The sequence below is a fragment of the Pituophis catenifer genome, unplaced genomic scaffold (assembly GCF_029215685.1).
Source record: "Pituophis catenifer annectens isolate HBS135680 unplaced genomic scaffold, rPitCat1.0.hap2 SCAF_12, whole genome shotgun sequence".
Lineage (NCBI taxonomy): Eukaryota > Metazoa > Chordata > Lepidosauria > Squamata > Colubridae > Pituophis > Pituophis catenifer.
In genome coordinates this window covers 14,498,481-14,517,080 of record NW_027256892.1, presented here as the reverse complement: position 1 = coordinate 14,517,080, position 18,600 = coordinate 14,498,481, and the positions used below count along the sequence as shown (strand labels likewise).

Below are 18,600 nucleotides of genomic sequence, written 5' to 3'. Positions count from 1 at the left end.
GCCGAAAGCCCTACTAAGCAGGTATATACAAAAGTATGAAGGCTATTGCTTAATGCATTGTAAGACGCCCTGAGTCTCCAGAAAAGGGCGGCATATAAATCGAACCAATAAATAAATCGAACCAATAAATATTTAACTGTGGTTAAATCATCCCACTATTTATTATTTTTTTTGCAAACTTCTCCCTATCAGTAAACCTACAAAAGTAATAGGCCTTGCAAATTCTTCAAGAGAGGTGTTTCAAAATAGCCACAAGTATATATAGCAATAGCAATAGCACTTAGACTTATATACCGCTTTACAGTGCTTTACAGCCCTCTCTAAGCAGTTTACAGAGTCAGCATCTTGCCCCCAACAATCTGGGTCCTCATTTTACCAACCTCAGAAGGATGGAAGGCTGAGTCAACCTTCAGTCTGCTGAGATTCGAACTGCAAAATTGCAGTCAGCCGGCAGTCAGCAGAAGTAGCCTGCAGTACTGCATTCTAACCACTGTGCCACCGTGACTCACAAACAAATATAAAAGCTCTTTTTTAAAAAAAATTCTTAAATGCAGTTCTGTTTGACCCAGACTTGTGTGGCTGCTTCAAAATCTCCTGCTGGAATTAAATACATTTATGGACACAATTATTTTGCTTGAAGCAGCTTAGGTGGACATCGCAGCTTACAGGGCCAGTGTGAAAAACCTGAAAAAAAAGAAGCAGCTGCTATAATGAGGCAAAAAGGTACTAGGTACCCTTGTGTATCCTAAAGCAGTTCTAAAATTATTCTGATTTTTTAAAAAAATTAATCTGAAGAATTTTCAATGTTCTAAAATGAATATTATGAAAATGATAATCGAACATTAGAACTACTGAGAATTGCACAAGCTGACACTCACCCCCTGAAAAAACAGTGTCATGTAGATTTTTTTTTCTACCCCTACCTGGCCTGGATTTAATACTTTATGATACCTGTATTTGCTCTGCTCTGTCAACAGATACTACCAGGGCTGCTGTTTCTTTCCCAGCCAGAAAAACCTGAGACACCTTAATTTATGACATCAAATAGCTGCACCAAAAGCTTTCCAGCATATCTACAGAAACTGCTGCAGGGAAAGCGATTCCATTCTCATTTGCTAAGGCTTTAAAAGAAAGACTTGTTAGAAGTCAAGCAACAATCAGTACTGTATTATAGATTTAGATTTTCGATTAGCTGGGGCATTCCGAAACAGTAATTCCATTAGAAGCTTCAGTCTTGCAGTGACAAAAGAGGAAATGCGAAGGCTACACAGAGCCGATCAATATCTTAGGGAAGATAAAAGGCAACAGAGAAATTGCCCAATAAGTATTCAAGTCTCATCCAGGCCCACCTTCCTGAAAGGAAGGGTAATTAAAGCCATATTCTAATTAACATAGACTTTGCCCCCAATCAGAAGCATCTTTTGCAGAAAAACTAATGAGGCTGGGAGAATAGGCTGTTGCTTACAGATCCATCTATTGAATTAAAGTGAAAGCAGCCTTTAAAACATGATAATGGGAAAAACAAACAAGCCAGGAGAAGGACAGATTCTCCTAACAGTTGAATGCAAAACACTTCAGACTCCTCTTTGTCTTTCCGTGAGCATTGAGACCAGGGGTGGGTTCTACTTATCTTTACTACCGGTTCACAACGGGGCCGCGCACGCATGCTTGCTTCTTGCACACACGATCTCTTCTGCACATGCGCAGAAACATTTTGATGGGTAGAGCCTCCTGCCAGTTTTACTACTGGTGCGAACCGGGGCCAACTGATTCAGACCCCTTGGTATAGCATAGCCCTAGAGCAGGGGCATCAAACTCAATTTCATCGAAGGCCACATCAGGGTTGTGTTTGACCTCAAGAGGCCGGGGAGGGTATGGCCAGCTCAACATCACTCATGTTCGGGGGGGGCTGTGGTGGCCCGAGCACTCTGCCAGCGAAAACGGGCTCCCCATTTTCGGCTGCCACAGCCTCCTGCAACCCTCTGCCAGTGAAAAAAGAGCTCGGGAGATTTCAGGGCGGCCCCATGGGCCGGATCTAAGTACACTGCAAGCCAGATCTGGTCTCCGGGCCTTGAGTTTGACACCCTTGCCCTAGAGATTTATATGCCCCCTCCTCCCTCATGTTTTTTTTTAAAAAGCATTAAAACTAAGAGTTTTCCCACAGGTGTTACTTTACAGATGTAAACCCCTTGTGGGGTGATTGGTGTATTAAAATTTGTGGGTTTTTCCCTTCCTAGGCAGGGGTGGGCTTCAAAAATTTTAGCAAGGGGTTCTCTGCCCGGTTGCTGGGTGGGCATGGCTTAGTTGGCCTCCTGCACCACGGTGGTGGGGCATTGTTGCCCTCCCCGGGCTCCAGAGACTTTCCTCGAGCCCCTGGGAGGGCAAAAACAACCTCCCGAGGCTCTGGGTACCTTCTGGAGGCTGGAAACGAGCCCGTTTCTGGCCTTCCTGAACTTCCAGTAGGCCCGTTTTTCGCCCTCCCCGAGCCTCTGTGCACGCCCTGCACTTACCTGCATCCAAAACGGGCCACGTGGGAATTCCTGGGAGAGGTGGGATGGGTGGGGCCAGCCAGGATTTGGGGGTTCTCTGAACTGCATGAAATCTTAGCTAGAGGTTCTCCCGAATCCCTGCAAACCCCCAGAGGCCCACCCCTGTTCCTAGGTATTTCCTTTTTGCATTGTATTATTTCTATTCATTGTTTGACTTGTTTTATGCAGTACGCCATCTAGAGTGATGGGACCAGATGGCCTATACATTTAATAGCTTCTTACAGCCCCCCCCCCCGAGCCACACCACCCTTCCTAGGCAATATTAAGTTTTTAAATCCTAACAGTAGGTCTACTTCAGGACACTCAAGCACTGGAAGAGGGCAGTGTGCATTAGAGAAGCAACATGCCAGTTTCAGTTGCTTGACGCCTGTCCAGTACAATTCAATGTCAAGTGTAATAGAGTGATTGCAAAGAGCTCTTGGCGATCTCATTGTCTCAGTATCCCTTGAGCATAAATCTTTAAATGGAGGATTCAAAGGTGTGCTGTTGTTGTTGTTTTTTAAAAAGGCAATCGGACTTTTCTTTGTTTCTCCTTGAAGAAATTCTTCAGTCCTGACTGAATGGTGGAGGATGGAAGGATTGGTCAGAACTGAAGAAGCTTTTTGGATGAGAAGCGAAACATCTTCGAGGAAAAGCAAAGAAAAGTCCAGTTGCCTTTTGAAAAAAGCACCTTTGGGACAATGAGGACCTGGATGACTGAGAATCAGTTGCGGCCCTTTCTGGATTGGGATGCCTTGCTCACGGTCACTCATGCCCTTGTCACCTCACGACTGGACTACTGTAATGCTCTTTACATGGGGCTCCCCTTGAAGAACACTCGGAGGCTCCAACTGGTCCAGAATGTGGCCGCACGGGTGGTTATGGGCGTGACTTGTTGCGCCCATGTGACACCTCTCCTCGCGAACTGCACTGGCTCCCATTGGTCTTCCGAGTGCGATTCAAGGTGTTGGTTACCACCTTTAAAGCACTCCATGGCTTAGGACCTGGGTACTTGCGAGACCGACTTCTGCCACCAATAGTATCCCACCGGCCAGTCCGCTCACACAGAGAGGGACTCCTCAGGGTGCCGTTGGCCAAGCAATGTCGGCTGGCGACACCCAGGGGGAGAGCCTTCTCTGTGGGAGCTCCTGCCCTTGGAACGAACTGCCCCTGGAAATACGCAAGATCTCCGACTTCCGTGTGTTTCGCTGTGCCCTTAAGACCCTACTGTTTCGCCAAGCAGGGCTAACTATGTAATTATTTTAAATTGGGGGTTTTAAATTGGGGGTTTTAATCTGGGCCGAAATTGTGTAATAATTTTAAATTTTGAAATTTGTATATTTTTTGTTTTAATAGGCTGTACACTGCCCCGAGTCCTTCGGGAGAGGGGCGGTATAGAAATAAAATTATAATTATAATTATAATTATAATTATAATTATTATTATTATTATTATTATTATTATTATTATATTATTATTATTATTATTATTATTATTATTAATCTGCATAGACATTTAAATGGAGAAGCTAAAAGGAGCTCCACAGGTGGAGCTCCCATGGTGAGATCCAACTTGATGATAGTCATAGTACACAATGTATAAAACTCTGTAGAGATTCTCAGTCATCCAGGTCATGGTTGTCCCAAAGGTGCCTGGATGACCTGGATGACTGAGAATCTCTACAGACATGTAGCTATACAATTTGGGATGAAGACTCTTTGAATGGTCTGGGAGTAGGAATGGGTTTCCAGAGGAAAAAATTGCAGACCACGAGAACCATTAGCACTACTCAGGTGACCCTGAGGACACAGCTAAACCTCCAAGTGCTTCAATGACCCTCTAAAAAGGATGCAAATGACCAGCTGTCTGCAAGGAATATAAATCCTTCCCTTCCCCGCTATCCTGTCAGAGCTGAAGAAGCTTCTTGGATGAGAAACGAAACGTCTTCAAAAGAAAAAAAAAACCAAGAAAGTCCAATTGCCTCCTAGAAAAAACACCTTTGGGATACACAATGTACAGTATACTATCACTGTTGGTATACGGGGGAACACGGGGGATTTTGGTTCATTCTGGTACTCAAACTCAATTTACTGAGCTTTGGATTGAGATTTCTAGTGCTTGACTTCTTCAACTCACCACCTGCTTCCCTTGAACCCTAGATGGACAGAAGTGAGTTCCAGCAAGATTCAGTCCTTAAACAACTGGAAGTCCTCAAGGAGGAAGAGAAAGAATTCCAGAATTTGAAGGTAATTTCGAGATTACAGGATTCAACTACCTATGCAAAGTGGGGCTGATTTTACACGGGGGATTGTCTGAATCTGGCAGGATACAAGGGGAGGATTTTATTGCTGGGGAAAAACAAACTTAAGCCGGAGAAATTAGATTTAAGCATTGTAGCATTGTTGCAATCAATTCCACCACATGAAAAAATTTAAAAAAATGATTTTACACAGGTGTAACCTTTTTTTTTTGGTCATGAAAATCAGCCGAGTCCACAAAGTCAAGTGAGATTGACGTAGCAGAAGTCAAGGACTTTCAGAATTATTGAGGGGAACAATTTCACCTTCTCTGAACTTCGTGCAGATCAGCTTAAGCTGTATCCTCAATAGCAGTCTAATTTGGTTTTGTAACAAGATACTAAATTGGTCCTAAAGCTCAGTGACCCGGGTTGGTAGGTTACTGTTTTGTTCAAATGAGAGCATAAGCAATTAACCTAGTCGGGAATACAAGGGAAACTTAAAAGCAGAGGAAAATCAAGAGAGATCCTCTGAATCCAGTTTAGGGGTCATATATAACAAAGGCAACGTTGACTCGTTTGAACAGCAGGCATAAAGCATAATTGGCTAGGTTGCAGAAGTACAACGCCAGCATTTCTTTCACTCAAGTTCTTCATGCAGGAAGGCTCCACCCAAACTAATCTTACGTTCATTAGCTATTTTGGAGTAAGGTCAACAGAGGAGAAATTTCTGACCCATGAGAAGGCTTTCATTCCCAAGGCCCCTGCCTGTATTGCTAAAACTAGGGGTGGGCTGTTGGGGGTTTGCAGGGGAACCTCTAGCTAAGATTCTGTGCAGTTCAGAGAACCCCCAAATCCCACTCCTGGCTGGCCCTGGCCACCCTGCTCCACCCCTCCCAGGAGTCCCCACGTGGCCCATTTTGGATGCAGGTAAGTGCAGGGTGCACGCGGAGGCTCGGGGAGGGCAAAAAATGGGCCTATCAGAAGTTTGGGAAGGCCAGAAATGGACCCCTTTCCAGAGGGCCTTCGGAGCCTGGGGAGGCTGTTTCCACCCTCCCGGAGGTTGAGGAAAGCCTCCAGAGCCCTGGGAGGACAAAAACACCCACCCATCCATCATGGTGCAGGAGGCCGACTAAACCACGCACACCATGGCCAAACCCACCCAGCAACCAGGCAGAGAACCCCTTGCTAAAATTTTTGAAGCCCACCAGGGGTGGGTTCTACTTTTCTTTACTACTGGTTAGCAGCACGCCCGCATGCGCAAATCACCTACGATGACGTCCAGGTCAGTGGGCGGAGCCTCCCGCCAGTTTTACTACCGGTTCTTGTGAACCAGTCCGAACTGGCGGCAACCCACCACTGAAGCCCACCCCTAGCTAAAACCACTGTCCAACCAATGGGGTTAGTGATGCTGTTTCATGGGTTTGGAAGCTGAGGGATACCTCTAAGATAGATACAAGGAGTGCAAGTTCCAAGAAAGTTGAAGCAGCCAGTCAGTCCTGCCCCTAACCATATAGCTGGATCCGAGACCTCAGGAGAAAGACCTATGGAGTCATACTCCTTCTTCACAGGAAGAGAAAAGAGCCAGCTCTCCCTAGGAAACATCAGTTGATAGTCATAATACTTGCAGGCTACAACTATTTTTCTTCTCTGAAAAAAGTTGCCATTTCTGCATCTCTGCAACTTATTGTTTGAAAGGGAGATGCATGATTATGCACACAGGCTGCACAATTGGTAGAGCCATCCATTTGTATGGCAAGTAATTGGTATTGTTGAGCACCAGAGTGTTGACATATTTACTTAGCATATTTACTTTAGCACAAAATATACTATTATTTCATCCAGAATCGGACATCACTTAAGTCTCCCTTGCTTTCTATACTTCCTTGTTACTGTGGGGTCCTTGGTGTTCTCTGAGCTTGGCTGTTTCCTTACAGATGTTTCTGTTGCAATTTATGGTTGGAATGTATTTTTATGTGAACAACTACAGCAGTATTCAGCCAGGAGAGGGTAGTATTTACAAGTTTGGAGCTATGGTATATACTCTATGCTCTTTTGTTCTAAGTAGAATTTCCTGTTTCCAGTTAGTTAAATAGTTGAGCAGTAAAGCACATGTTGATTGTACTCTTTGTTTGCTCTGTGTGTTGCTTTATATAAAGATTACCCAACTAGGTAACATCATCAGTGTAAAGCAATGCACCAAGTTCAGAGAGCACCAAGGACCCCACAGTTCATCCCTGAGCTACAAATGTTCTGTATGTTGTTGCTCTTTACCCATTCTCACTTTGGCACTTCACCATCATTATACTATATAGCAGGCATCTCCAAACTTGGCAACTTTAAGACGTGCGGATACCCAGCATAGCTGGCTGTGGAATTCTGGGAGTTGAAGTCCACAAGCTTTAAAGTCGCCAAGTTTGGAGACCCTTGCTGTATAGGTTAAGGACTTAAAGATGCCAAGCCAGTCCTGGGCAATGCCCCCATCTGAACTCCATGCCATCTCCTGTTCAAAGAGTCAGGAGAAAAGCAACAACCTTGAGTTGATTCATTGTCTTGGTTCTACCCACTTCAATCTTGTTTACTGAAGCTTTCTTCTTTCTGCTATAATATCCAGCAAGCAATTCCCATGATTCTCATTCAATAGGATAATTATCCATGACGAGTGACAATTATTAGAGTGATAATCCACATCTGGAGGTAGAACATTAGAAAAGGATGCAATGGAAGAGCAGTAGATTCCCAGCATTTCAGATCTAAATCAGTTAGACTTCGGGATGATGGAAATGTAATTTGGGAAATGTAATTCTGGATGGAAAGCATGCATTTTACTGCAGTGCAACAATATATCTCCGTAACTTGGCAAAGCTGGATGTTCTAGTGATTAAAAATACCAAGGAACACATTTTATCTCAACTAAACAGCCCCGTCTTTCTGTTAAAAATCTGCTTTCCTTTTTGGTCAGCCTCCTTTATGATATCACAAAATCCTAAATCTCTTCGGACGGTAGCGCCTTAAAGTTGTCCCCCCCACACACACACACTTCTTAAATGAGGCTTTCAACGTAATTTCTCTGGCATCTCACAGGAGGAAGTAGAGCTTCCAAAAGCTGGCTCTCCCTTTGAAACACGCAGGCCTTTATCTTCAAGCAAAGACTTTTCCATCTTCCATTCTTTGGCCCTGAAACAAAACCCAAGTCAATCACTGCAGCTTTAATTCCCCCCCCCCATACACACAATCCACAACGGAGCGGCATTTCCCTCCATTCCTTTCTAGAGAAAGATGGAAGGAAAAGAAAGATGGTGGGATTAATTGATCAATTAATAGGATGTGCCAACATTTTATCTGAATAGTTTCCATGGTAATAGAAGTATTGTCTTCATCGTTGTGGGAGAAAGCTGCAGTTTTCTTTGCCAGATTTTCAACTGGGCTAAAACTCTGTCCAATGAAAGGGAAGATGAAGAAAAGGAGAGAGAGAGAAGAGGGGAGGGAGAGAGAGAGGGAGAGAGAGGGAAAGAGGGAGAGAGAGAAAGAGGGAGAGAGAAAGAAAAACAGAGAAAGAGGGAGAGAGGGAAAGAGGGAGAGAGAAGACAGAAAGAAGGAGAGAAAGGGAAAGAGGGAGAGAGAAAGAGTGAAAGGGAGAGAGAAAGAGGGAGAGAGGGGGGAGAGAGAAAGAGAGAGTGTGAAAGAGGGAGAGAGAGAAAGAGGGAGAGAGAAGAATGAAAGAAGGAGAGAGAAAGAGGGAGAGAGAAAGAGAGAGAGAGAAAGAAAGACAGAGAAAGAGGGAGAGAGGGAAAGAGAGAAAGAGGGAGAGAGAAGAGGGAAAGAAGGAGAGAGGGAAAGAGGGAGAGAGAAAGAGTGAAAGGGAGAGAGAGAGAGAGAGAAAGAGAGAGAAAGAGGGAGAGAGAGAGTGTGAAAGAGAGAGAGAAAAAAGAGAGAGAGAAAGAGAGAGAGAGGGGGAGAGAGAGAGTGAAAGAGGGAGACAGGGGGAGAGAGAAGAATGAAAGAAGGAGAGAGAGAGGGAAAGAGGAAGAGAGAGAGAAGGAGTGAAAGGGAGAGAGAAAGAGAAAGAGGGGGGAGAGAGAAAGAGAGAGTGTGAAAGAGGGAGAGAGAGAGAAAGAGAATATTAGAATGGCAAGTTTAGGAAAATTTAAACGTATGGGGCAGATAATTTTGTTATTTATTTGCAGGTAGTTGTCAACTTACAACTACAATTGAGCCCAAAATTTCCATTGCTAAACAAGGCAGTTGTTAAGTAAGTTTTGCCCCATTTTACAATCTTTTTGCCACAGTCATTAAGTGAGTCCCTGCAGTTGTAAAGTGAAGCAAGCAGTCATTAAGCTTCCGCATTCACCCATGCTTCCCCCAATCTCTCTTAAAAGTGTCTCCATCAATTATGTTTCTTTGCGTTTAATGGAGTAGAGATGATTTTTTTAAAAGAAATCAGCAAAAGTAGATTTAAAAACCCGAGAATCTCCATTTATAGGGTGTAGACATTCTAAGTATTTACAAAATAGACATTCCGATTATTTGCAATTACAAAGGAAGAAATGAAAAACAATTCTCATTGCAATTTTACCTCTATAACCCCATTGCTTCCCGTGTTATCTTTTAGGGATTGCTATTCAGCCTACATAAGCACACGTTAAGAGGCGTGTTTGATGTGTTTCTAAATGTTTGATGTGCATATTTCATACTTATATTGTTTCTCAAATATAGAAGTATGAAAGAATAAGTACAACTGTGTATTTACGTAAGGCTGTATTGCTAAATGCAAAACTGCATAGGTGAATTTCACACAGTGATTTAAAACAAAAATTGGAACGTTTTACCATGAAAAAAGCAAGCACTCCAAGACCTATGAAGTTATTTATTCCCATGAAAGGCATCACAGCCCCCATAATACGCATGGCGAATTGAACATATAATCACAGAAAAGCGGAATTTCTGCTGCATGAAATTATATAGCTATAAATTATACCAATACACAGGCTAGAAATGTTTAACCAATAATGATCCATTTCCACTGAAAATCAGTTATGCAATCCTATATTTTTGACCTGCTCCGTTTATCGCAACTTCTCATTTCGAATTACAGATAATAAATATCTTTTGCAGATTCATATTTCACTAACCAGGTGCCATGTAGAATGGCTGCCCACAGGCACACGTGAAAGAAGGAACGCACAGTGTCCCTTCCTATCGACCGGCCAATGATAATAAAAACATAGTGACATTTCTAAGATTAATCAGAAGTGACTAGGCTAGAAAATGGCAGTGCTTAGGAATGGAAGTCTACCTACAGTTTCAAAACTTAAATTCTGTATTTATAAAACTCCTAATTTCAGTGCACGCAAGATGGAATATAGCTACACTCTCTACATAACTTGTGCTGCTCATTCTTAATGGGTGAAAATCATAGATAATAGGTGATAAATAGAAGACAGAAGATAGAAGATAGAAGATATATAGAAGATAGAGATGGGTGGATGGATGGATGGATGGATAGATAGATAGATAGATAGATAGATAGATAGATAGATAGGGTGGATGGGTGGGTGGGTGGGGTGGATGGGATGGGATGGGATGGGATGGGATGGGATGGGATGGGATAGGATAGGATAGGATAGGATAGGATAGGATAGGATAGGATAGGATAGGATAGGATAGGATAGGATAGGATAGGATAGGATAGGATAGGATAGATAGACAGAGGCAGGATAGAAGATGGATAGATGGATGGATGGATGGATGGATGGATGGATGGATGGATGGATGGATAGGGTAGCGTAGGGTAGGGTAGGGTAGGGTAGGATAGGATAGGATAGGATAGGATAGGATAGGATAGGATAGGATAGGATAGGATAGGATAGGATAGATAGACAGAGACAGGATAGATGATAGAGAGAGACAGACAGACAGACAGACAGGATGGATAGAGACAGGATGGATAGAGACAGGATGGATGGATGGATGGATGGATAGACAGACAGACAGACAATGATAGATGATACATATAGATGATAGTTGTATCTGTGGAAGGAACAGCTAATTTAAATTAACATTTCTCCCCTCTTTCTGTGAAGGAGAAAAGTTTGCCTAAAACTTTCGTCTGAACAATGAACAATTAAGCCTTCCTCTTGCACAGCTTTGCATCTGTTATAACGCCAGACTCCAAAACGCAATCCTGCACCAAGAAGTAAACTTCTTTTCCTTGTTCTTCCCAGGATCCCACGAATGGCTATTACAGTGTGAACACCTTCAAGGACCACCATTCCACGCCCACCATCTCCCTCTCAGGTTGCCAGCCAGAGATGAGGCCGGCCAACAAGCAGCGTGTGCCGACAGGCATGTCCTTCACCAACATCTACACAACCCTGAGTGGGCAGAACCGCCTCTACGACTACAGCCAGCGTTTCATCTTGGGCATGGGGAGCAGCTCCATCGAGCTGTGTGAACGGGAATTCCAGCGGGGTTCCATGAGTGACAGCAGCTCCTTCCTGGACACGCAGTGCGATAGCAGCGTCAGCAGCAGCGGGAAGCAAGATGGCTACATACAGTTCGACAAGGCCAGCAAAGCTTCAGCCTCGTCTTCTCACCATTCACAGTCCTCCTCTCAGAACTCTGACCCTAGCCGGCCTCTGCAAAGGAGAATGCAGACACACGTGTGAAAGGATGGGACAAAACTAGCAATGGGAGGGGAAGGAGGATAGGATAGACTGACCAGCAGGTCGAGAGACCACCTGAGCTGAATCCTGGCCCTGCTGAAGCCAGCAAATCCTGGGGGGTGGGGATGGAGACTGTTTGACCAGTTTATTTGTGTTCTAGTGACCTGTAGCTCCACAAAGCACTTCCCCCCTTCTTCTTCTCTAGAGTAAAGGCTAACGCAAGGCGAAGGGAGCTAGACAGAGCCTTGTACTGCAGACAGAACTCTCCAGAGAGACTTAATGCCTTCTTTCCTTAGACCTGTTGACTCCCTTCCACAAGGGGGAAGGACTCACGACAGCTGAACCCAAACTAACCTTAAGCACAATGTCCATTTCCTTCCTGTAGCAAACCCAGGCGTAGAAGGAGGATGGGAACAAAGAAAAAGGAAATGACAGATAACCTATTTGGGAAACATAGGGAGGAAACAAATCCCCCTCCCCCGGGCCCCCTTCTTTTAGGGAGGACGGGCTTCTAAACCCAACGGGGCAGGAATAACAACATCCATGGCCTTCAATGGGAGGCTGGGCATCCTGGCTTTTCCTACCAAATAAGATAATCTCCCTGGAGATTTGGAGGTAGCTATGACCATCTATCTCACCTACCAGCAATTTATATTTCCCAGTTCACATCCAGCTGGCTCCCTGGTTGGGCCCAGGAGATACATCTAAGCTGTCTTTCGCTGGCATGTCATCTACCTTGGGTCCTGAAGATAAATTTGATGGAGGCTTCTAGAATCTTCTGTGCTTTCCACTTCCTCTTCCTTAGTGACATCGATTCCTGTCTGTGGACATTTCGGAGAAGGTGCATCTTTAACGCTGCCCGTCAGGTGCACCAGCAAAGCGACCCTCCCTGCTGCTTAGCCTCATTTGCAAATTATAAGGGGTGGGGGTGGGGAGCTGTGTTCTTCAAAGCAACCTCAAACAACATGGCTTAACTTAAGGAAGTTTCTGTTGAGGGGGAGGGGGTTAGCCATTGGTGTAATAACGTGCACTGACTGCTAAACCTGGTCTTTTATTATTTTCAATGACTTTTATTTTGTTTGGTGTTTGGTGTTTATCATATTACAATGTGTCTTTGGACTAAAAAAAAAAAAAAACCAGAGTTGAGAACTTTTAAGAGTGGCTTCTCAGCAAAATACCCAGGTATGCCTCTAGCCCATCCATCATACTCTGATTTTGATTAAGAGGGAACTGTTTGATGGAGGGAAGACTGAACTCCTCTTTTGAGTGACATGTGACAATCACTCCCAGAGTGAGCTGCTGTGGCGAGTGAACATAAAACATTTCTTACTTCTGCTTCTGTATTCCCTGCCCTCCCTTCCTGTTATTCCCCCCCACACACACAACAGCACAACTGGAAGACTAATACAAGAATTGTTACAAGCACTGTGGCAGTGAGTCCTTTGGAAACCAGTTTGATTTAAACAACTCTGATCCAAAAGAGAGAGAGAGAAAAAAGCCACACACAGCAATTAACGCAAGCAACATATGCATAGTGTGATTTCTTACTTAGTCTGTGATAAAAGCACAAACATTTTCCAGGAAAAAAAATCAGGAACTCCTGTCCATTCCTCCTAACATATTCTTCTAGTCATACCACCATTGCTTCAACTCCCCAACTGTAAAGAGCAAATACATTATCAAAGTTTTAGCTTAACAAAAGAACAGAGTTGGAAGGGATCTTGGAGGTCTTCTAGACCAAGCCCCTTGTCAGGCAGGAAACCTGATCACCATTTCAGGGAAATGGTTGTCCAATCTCTTCGGGAAAAACCTCCAGTGATGGAGAATCCACAATTTCTGAAAGCAAGTTGTCCCCCTGACATGAAATTTCTCCTTACTTCTAAGATTCTCTCCACGATTAGTTTCCATCCATTGCTTGGTTCTATGACTTAGTTCCAAGGCTGGAGGACAAAAAGAGGCTGACCTTCTCAAATGGGGGAATCAGGGGTACATGTACCTGACATTTCCCTAAGCACCATTCACTGGTTTGAGTCACTGATTTCATTTGATCTTAGCAGCTTATAGCACCCATTAATACCAACTAATAAAATGTTTACTATATAAAAGCTAAACTCAATAATATTAATAGATGAAATCTAGCAGGCACAATGATATAACCAATGAATCCAGCTCTTATACCATGTATGTGTACTGTTCTCATACAATGTACCCCAATGAAGAACGCTTGCCAGGTCTCACAAGCTATCCAGATCAAAGCTGGTCTGGCAAGGGAAAACTACCGATATCTAATCAAAATTTGGATCATGTGAAGACATATATATATACACCACTCCCAGGAAAAAGCAATCGTTTGCTCTAAAAAGCAGGCCAACTTTTTCTGGAGAAGGGGCAGGCAAGGGTTGTTGGTATCCTAGACCAGAATCTTAATGGAGATGTTAAGACCTACTTTTTGGATCGGGAAAAAATGGCATCCTGTATCTTCATGATGATTGTATACTAGCTTGCATAGCTCTATTGGATTTCCCCCCCCCCTTTCCTTTGAACTTCAAAAGCTGCCTTGGTTGAAAATAGTAGCTACACTGGTGTTCCAAGTGGGTTGTTCTCTAACTTCACCGGCAAAAAATCCTCCCGCATTTAATGAACGATACAAGTCTTTTCTAATCCAGCCAGCAGAAGCACTAGAGAGGAGACGGTTTTCCACACAAATACACTTCTGCATGTAAGGTGTGCCCTATCATTAAACTACACTTAAAGCCTATTGCCCACTTCTCAAATAAGGCATGGAATTGCAAATTAACTCCTAAGAATTTCAAGGCACTTAATTTTGAGTTAGATCCTAAGAATTAACTCAGCACATAGGGGGTTTCATGGCAGGGAGGGGGGAATGATCACCTTCAGTGCTTACAGCCACCCTTAGGCTTTCTCACTACAGCCAGTGGACCAGTCATTGAAAATTTAATCTGTCAATTTCTTCTATTTTATCAGACCAACGAGCCATCCTTTCAGTCTCTCAGAAGGGTTGGGGTGGGCGATTTGGATCCATGTTCTTTAGGAAATTCTTGGAAACTCTTGAATTTCATTTTTGCAGTCATCTTTGCAGAGTGAACAAGAAATAAGCTGAATACTCCTCAGTCCAGACAACAAACATTGGTACCGTTTACTGCTGCTGTATTTCCCATTTTTTAAAAAATGGGAAATACAGGCTACATCTGCCACCTACTGGCCATGTCCTAGAACTGCAACACCTACCTTGCATTAGGGAAATCCCTAACTCAGAGATGTCCAACCTTGGAGATGTGGACTTAGGGACTTGAGAATTTCACAAGACTTGTAATTTCAACTCCCAGAATTCCCAGCCATCCATGCATAATTCTGGGAGTTGAAGTCCACAAGTCTTAAGGTTGCCACAGCTCGACACCCGTGTTCTAGCTGAAAGCCTGCTGAACGACCTTCACTATCGGCTTCAGAGATAATATACAAAGCTTGAGTAATATGAAAATACTTGGCAACTGATCACCCCTCACAAGCAGTTAATGACTTGTTCAGAGACCCAACTGCTTGGAAGATATATTTTTTTCCAAATTTTATTTTGTTGAGTTTACTGTGTGAAGCAAGAATTTCCTCAACCATCTGTTCATTAATATATAACAAGAACAGTGATAGACAATTACACTGGCTGCAAATTAACACATTGGTTTCGGAGAGCAGCCTTCAGAAGGCCTGTTTGTTTCACTAAACTTGGAATTCACCAAGAAGCGGGAGAAATGCCATGTGCTGTGTTCACCAACCTGGTTGAAAGACCTTTCTCAGAAGGAAGAGTGAGACCACTGTAGCAGGATAATTTTTAAAAAAAGCTAAACTGGTATTGCAAAGGCATATGCATCTTCAGAAAATTTATGACCCATAGCTCTATTGATCCATTCTTCATTCCATAAGTAACATTTACAAGGCCAAATTGCTTGGGGATGAGACAGCATTAAAGACCATCTGCCCAAACCTGTTGTTTGAACAAGTACCGTATTTTTCAGAATATAAGGCGCACCTTAGTTTTTGGGGAGGAAAATAAGAAAAAAGCTGATTGGCAGGTGGATCGGCCTTCTGGAATACCCCCAATCAGCTGTTCCCAGAGGTGAATTTTAGCAAAAGGTTCCTTGGTTGTGAGCTCTGTGCCTTGCTTTTTTTTTTTTTGCTTTTTTTTCTGCCTCTAAAACTTCTGAAACTCTGTTTCAGAAAAAACTTTCTTTTCTGCCTCTGAAACAGAGCTTCAGAAAAAAAGCCTCTGAAGCTCTGTTTGGGAGCTTCTTTTCTGAAGCTTCATTTCTGATGCTTTTTTCAGCCTCTGAAACTTTTGTTTGAGAAGCCAGACAGGGCTACATTCGGAGTATATGACGCACCCAGATTTTCACCCTCTTTTTGGGGGGAAAAAGGTGCGTCTTATACTCCGAAAAATACGGTAGTTTATAAGGTAGCAGCCAATCACCCCCAACCCCCATGGAACCATCCTTTCAGCCCAGAAGCACAGGTGAGTTGCAAAATCTTCCTTCCCAACAAGTGGACAAAAATGGCTTTAGGCCTTTGAATGGCCTTTAATAAATTCTTATGCTTCCTTGCAGTAGTGGGTTTCAATTTAGTTTGCAACTGGTTTGCTCGTGCATGCACAAAGCATCTGGGCAGGTGGGCGGAGCCTCCTGCCATCGCCAGCATTACCGGTTTGCCTAATCCGGGGCGAACCGGTGGCAACCCATTACTGCTTCCTTGGCTATCCATTTCAACAGAAACTGGAAAGATGCAATCCTAGGGAATCATAGTTCTTTGATTATTCTGGATTATTCTGATCCAGTAGATAGAAAACAACTTTTCATATGGTTCTGTGCATAGAGCTGATGCATTTAAATCTGGTCTCAGAGTATCAAGAAGGGCATGCTTTAAAGTAGGAACAGTTGTACAAACCACACTAACGAGGGTTGCCTTTTTCAACCAATCATTTGCCCCTTTTATATTTTACTTTTCCTCCTATGTGTAGAGAACTGATTCATCCTGCCCTAGAATTAGCCCTTCCTATTCAGTCAACTATACTGTACATACCTTGTTTCAAGAAAGTGAAGGGCACTCAAGGAAGCCACCTTTGCTCAATGGAGCCATGCAGGAATAGAGAAGCCAAGTCACCCACCACTGCTTCACTTTCCCAAACTGGAGAACAGGTAGAGTGTTCACGAGACAAATGTGAGTCCAAAAAAGCTGTGACAGTGCCCCCAAACAGGTGATTGAATTTCATTTGTCCTTCAATTGCATAGTTGGGATTGCCATCTTTGACTTAACTGAAACGCACACAACCATGGCCATCACCAGAAGCAAGGAGCTCCAGAAAACCACTCCTCTCCCCAACACACAGTAGTCCCGAGAAGACTACTCTTAGTTCATAGCAACTGAGATGAAGCTAAGAAGATGCCTCCTAAAAGCAGTGGAGCTCCTCTTCAACATGAGCAACTGGAAGAAGGGAAGCAGAGCAAGAGTAAGAAGTAGTTTCTGCCCAGGTGCTCAATCTCAACCATTTAAGGATAAGCCAGGTGAGAAACCCAACTACACCAGAGATCCTAACACTCTACTTTATCAATTTAGGCTACAGCAGAATCTTGAAAGTCCAATAGAGTTTCTCTCCTCCACCATCCACAAAAATATTAAAGAGGGTCAAGGCAAGGAAGTCCTGAGTTTCTTTCTCACCCTTTCCTGATTACCAGGATTAAGCTTGGATTTACTAAGAGTTGCTACATATTTTGTTCTATATCAGAGGTTTCTCAAAAGTCCTTGGAAGGGACAATAAGTAGAAGTGAGATCTTGCAGTGCAATTTCTCTCCACACACACAAACACACAAACACACAAACACACAAACACACAAACACACAAACACACACTTGGGTGGGGGCTGCCAAAATAGCCACAATGTTTATTTTCACACCGTATACTAAATCACATGCACAAGATCCAAAACATGGCAAGAAAGTATATTATTTTGAAATAAGGCCTCATAAACCTGGGGATTTTCTAGCTGTATAAAATGTGGTATGTCATAAAAATGTTTAAAGTTTGTGTGTTTCTGTGTGCTCCACTTTATTTACTGAGATCCAACACTTGTTTTCTGGTAGCGTCTCAGAAACAGTTACTCCGGTTTTCCACCCAGTTAGCTGTCTACTACTCCATTTCCACAGGATTTGCTAAAATCCAATGCAGGTTTTTTCATCTGTGATATTCAAAGAATGTTCAAGAAAAAGAGCACATACATTTGTCCTAACAGTGGGGAAAATGGAAATAATTGTATGTCTCTTTTAGTCAATTTTCCACTGTGGTTCTCTTTGAGCGAGAAACATGTGGTAGCCAGTTTTGTCTCAGGCACAGAAAAAAAGGCACATTAAGCTGGCGCATCTTCCGGAAAACATCTCACAAGAATTCTGCCACAAAATGTGAAGCCGTGAAAGATAAACACCTTATGGGATGAGAATATTCCTTCTCTAGCAATGGATATAATGGTTCCATTATAACTCATAAATACAAAAAGTTGTATTTTGTGTTCTATCCAGAGAAGTGAGAGAGCTAAACAGATCTTGGAGCATGACTGTCCAACTGTGTCAACTCAGTTGTCAACCTGTGGACTTCAACTCCCAGAATTCCTCAGCCAGCCATGCTCCCAGAATTCCTCGATCAGAATGCTGGCTGGGGAATTCTGGGAGTTGAAGTCCACAGGGCTTAAAGTTGACATGGTTGAAAAACACTGCCGAGGGGTTTTATTTTTGTTGGCTGTGTAGTGGGTATCCAGGCTCTATTGACCAGGAATACTAACCATAGGTATCAACGATGCAAAGTGCTTCCAGCAGAACCAAAGTTACTCAGCCACAAGGCCCTTGAGAAACAGCTGTTTAAGCTTCGTCCCAAGATCTTTTAAAAATGCATTTTATGGTATTTATCCTTTAGTAGAAACCAGCAGTCTTTAATTAGGGGTGCCGGCTCATCACTAGTTGTTTTTTTTAAACAGTGAAGCAATATCATAAAAGTAATTGAAATAATCACCACCTCTGCTGAGTTTCAATTAAAAAAAAAACCTATTTGCGGATTAATTGAACCCACCCTCCATTTACAAGCAAAAGAACAAAAATGGAGAAAGGGGAAAAATCATGC

At 43.2% G+C, this 18,600-nt stretch overlaps 1 protein-coding gene across 1 annotated transcript in view; it reads left to right on the top strand.

Moving 5' to 3' along the window:
• The window catches only part of KIRREL3 (kirre like nephrin family adhesion molecule 3), a 375,859-nt gene extending 364,427 nt beyond the window's left edge, over positions 1-11,432 (top strand). Inside the window, exons 16-17 of the mRNA XM_070952317.1 lie at positions 4,688-4,774; positions 10,989-11,432. Of these exons, the coding sequence (XP_070808418.1) occupies positions 4,688-4,774; positions 10,989-11,432 (531 nt within the window). The remainder of the gene's footprint in view (positions 1-4,687; positions 4,775-10,988) is intronic.
• The last annotated feature ends 7,168 nt before the right edge of the window (positions 11,433-18,600 follow it).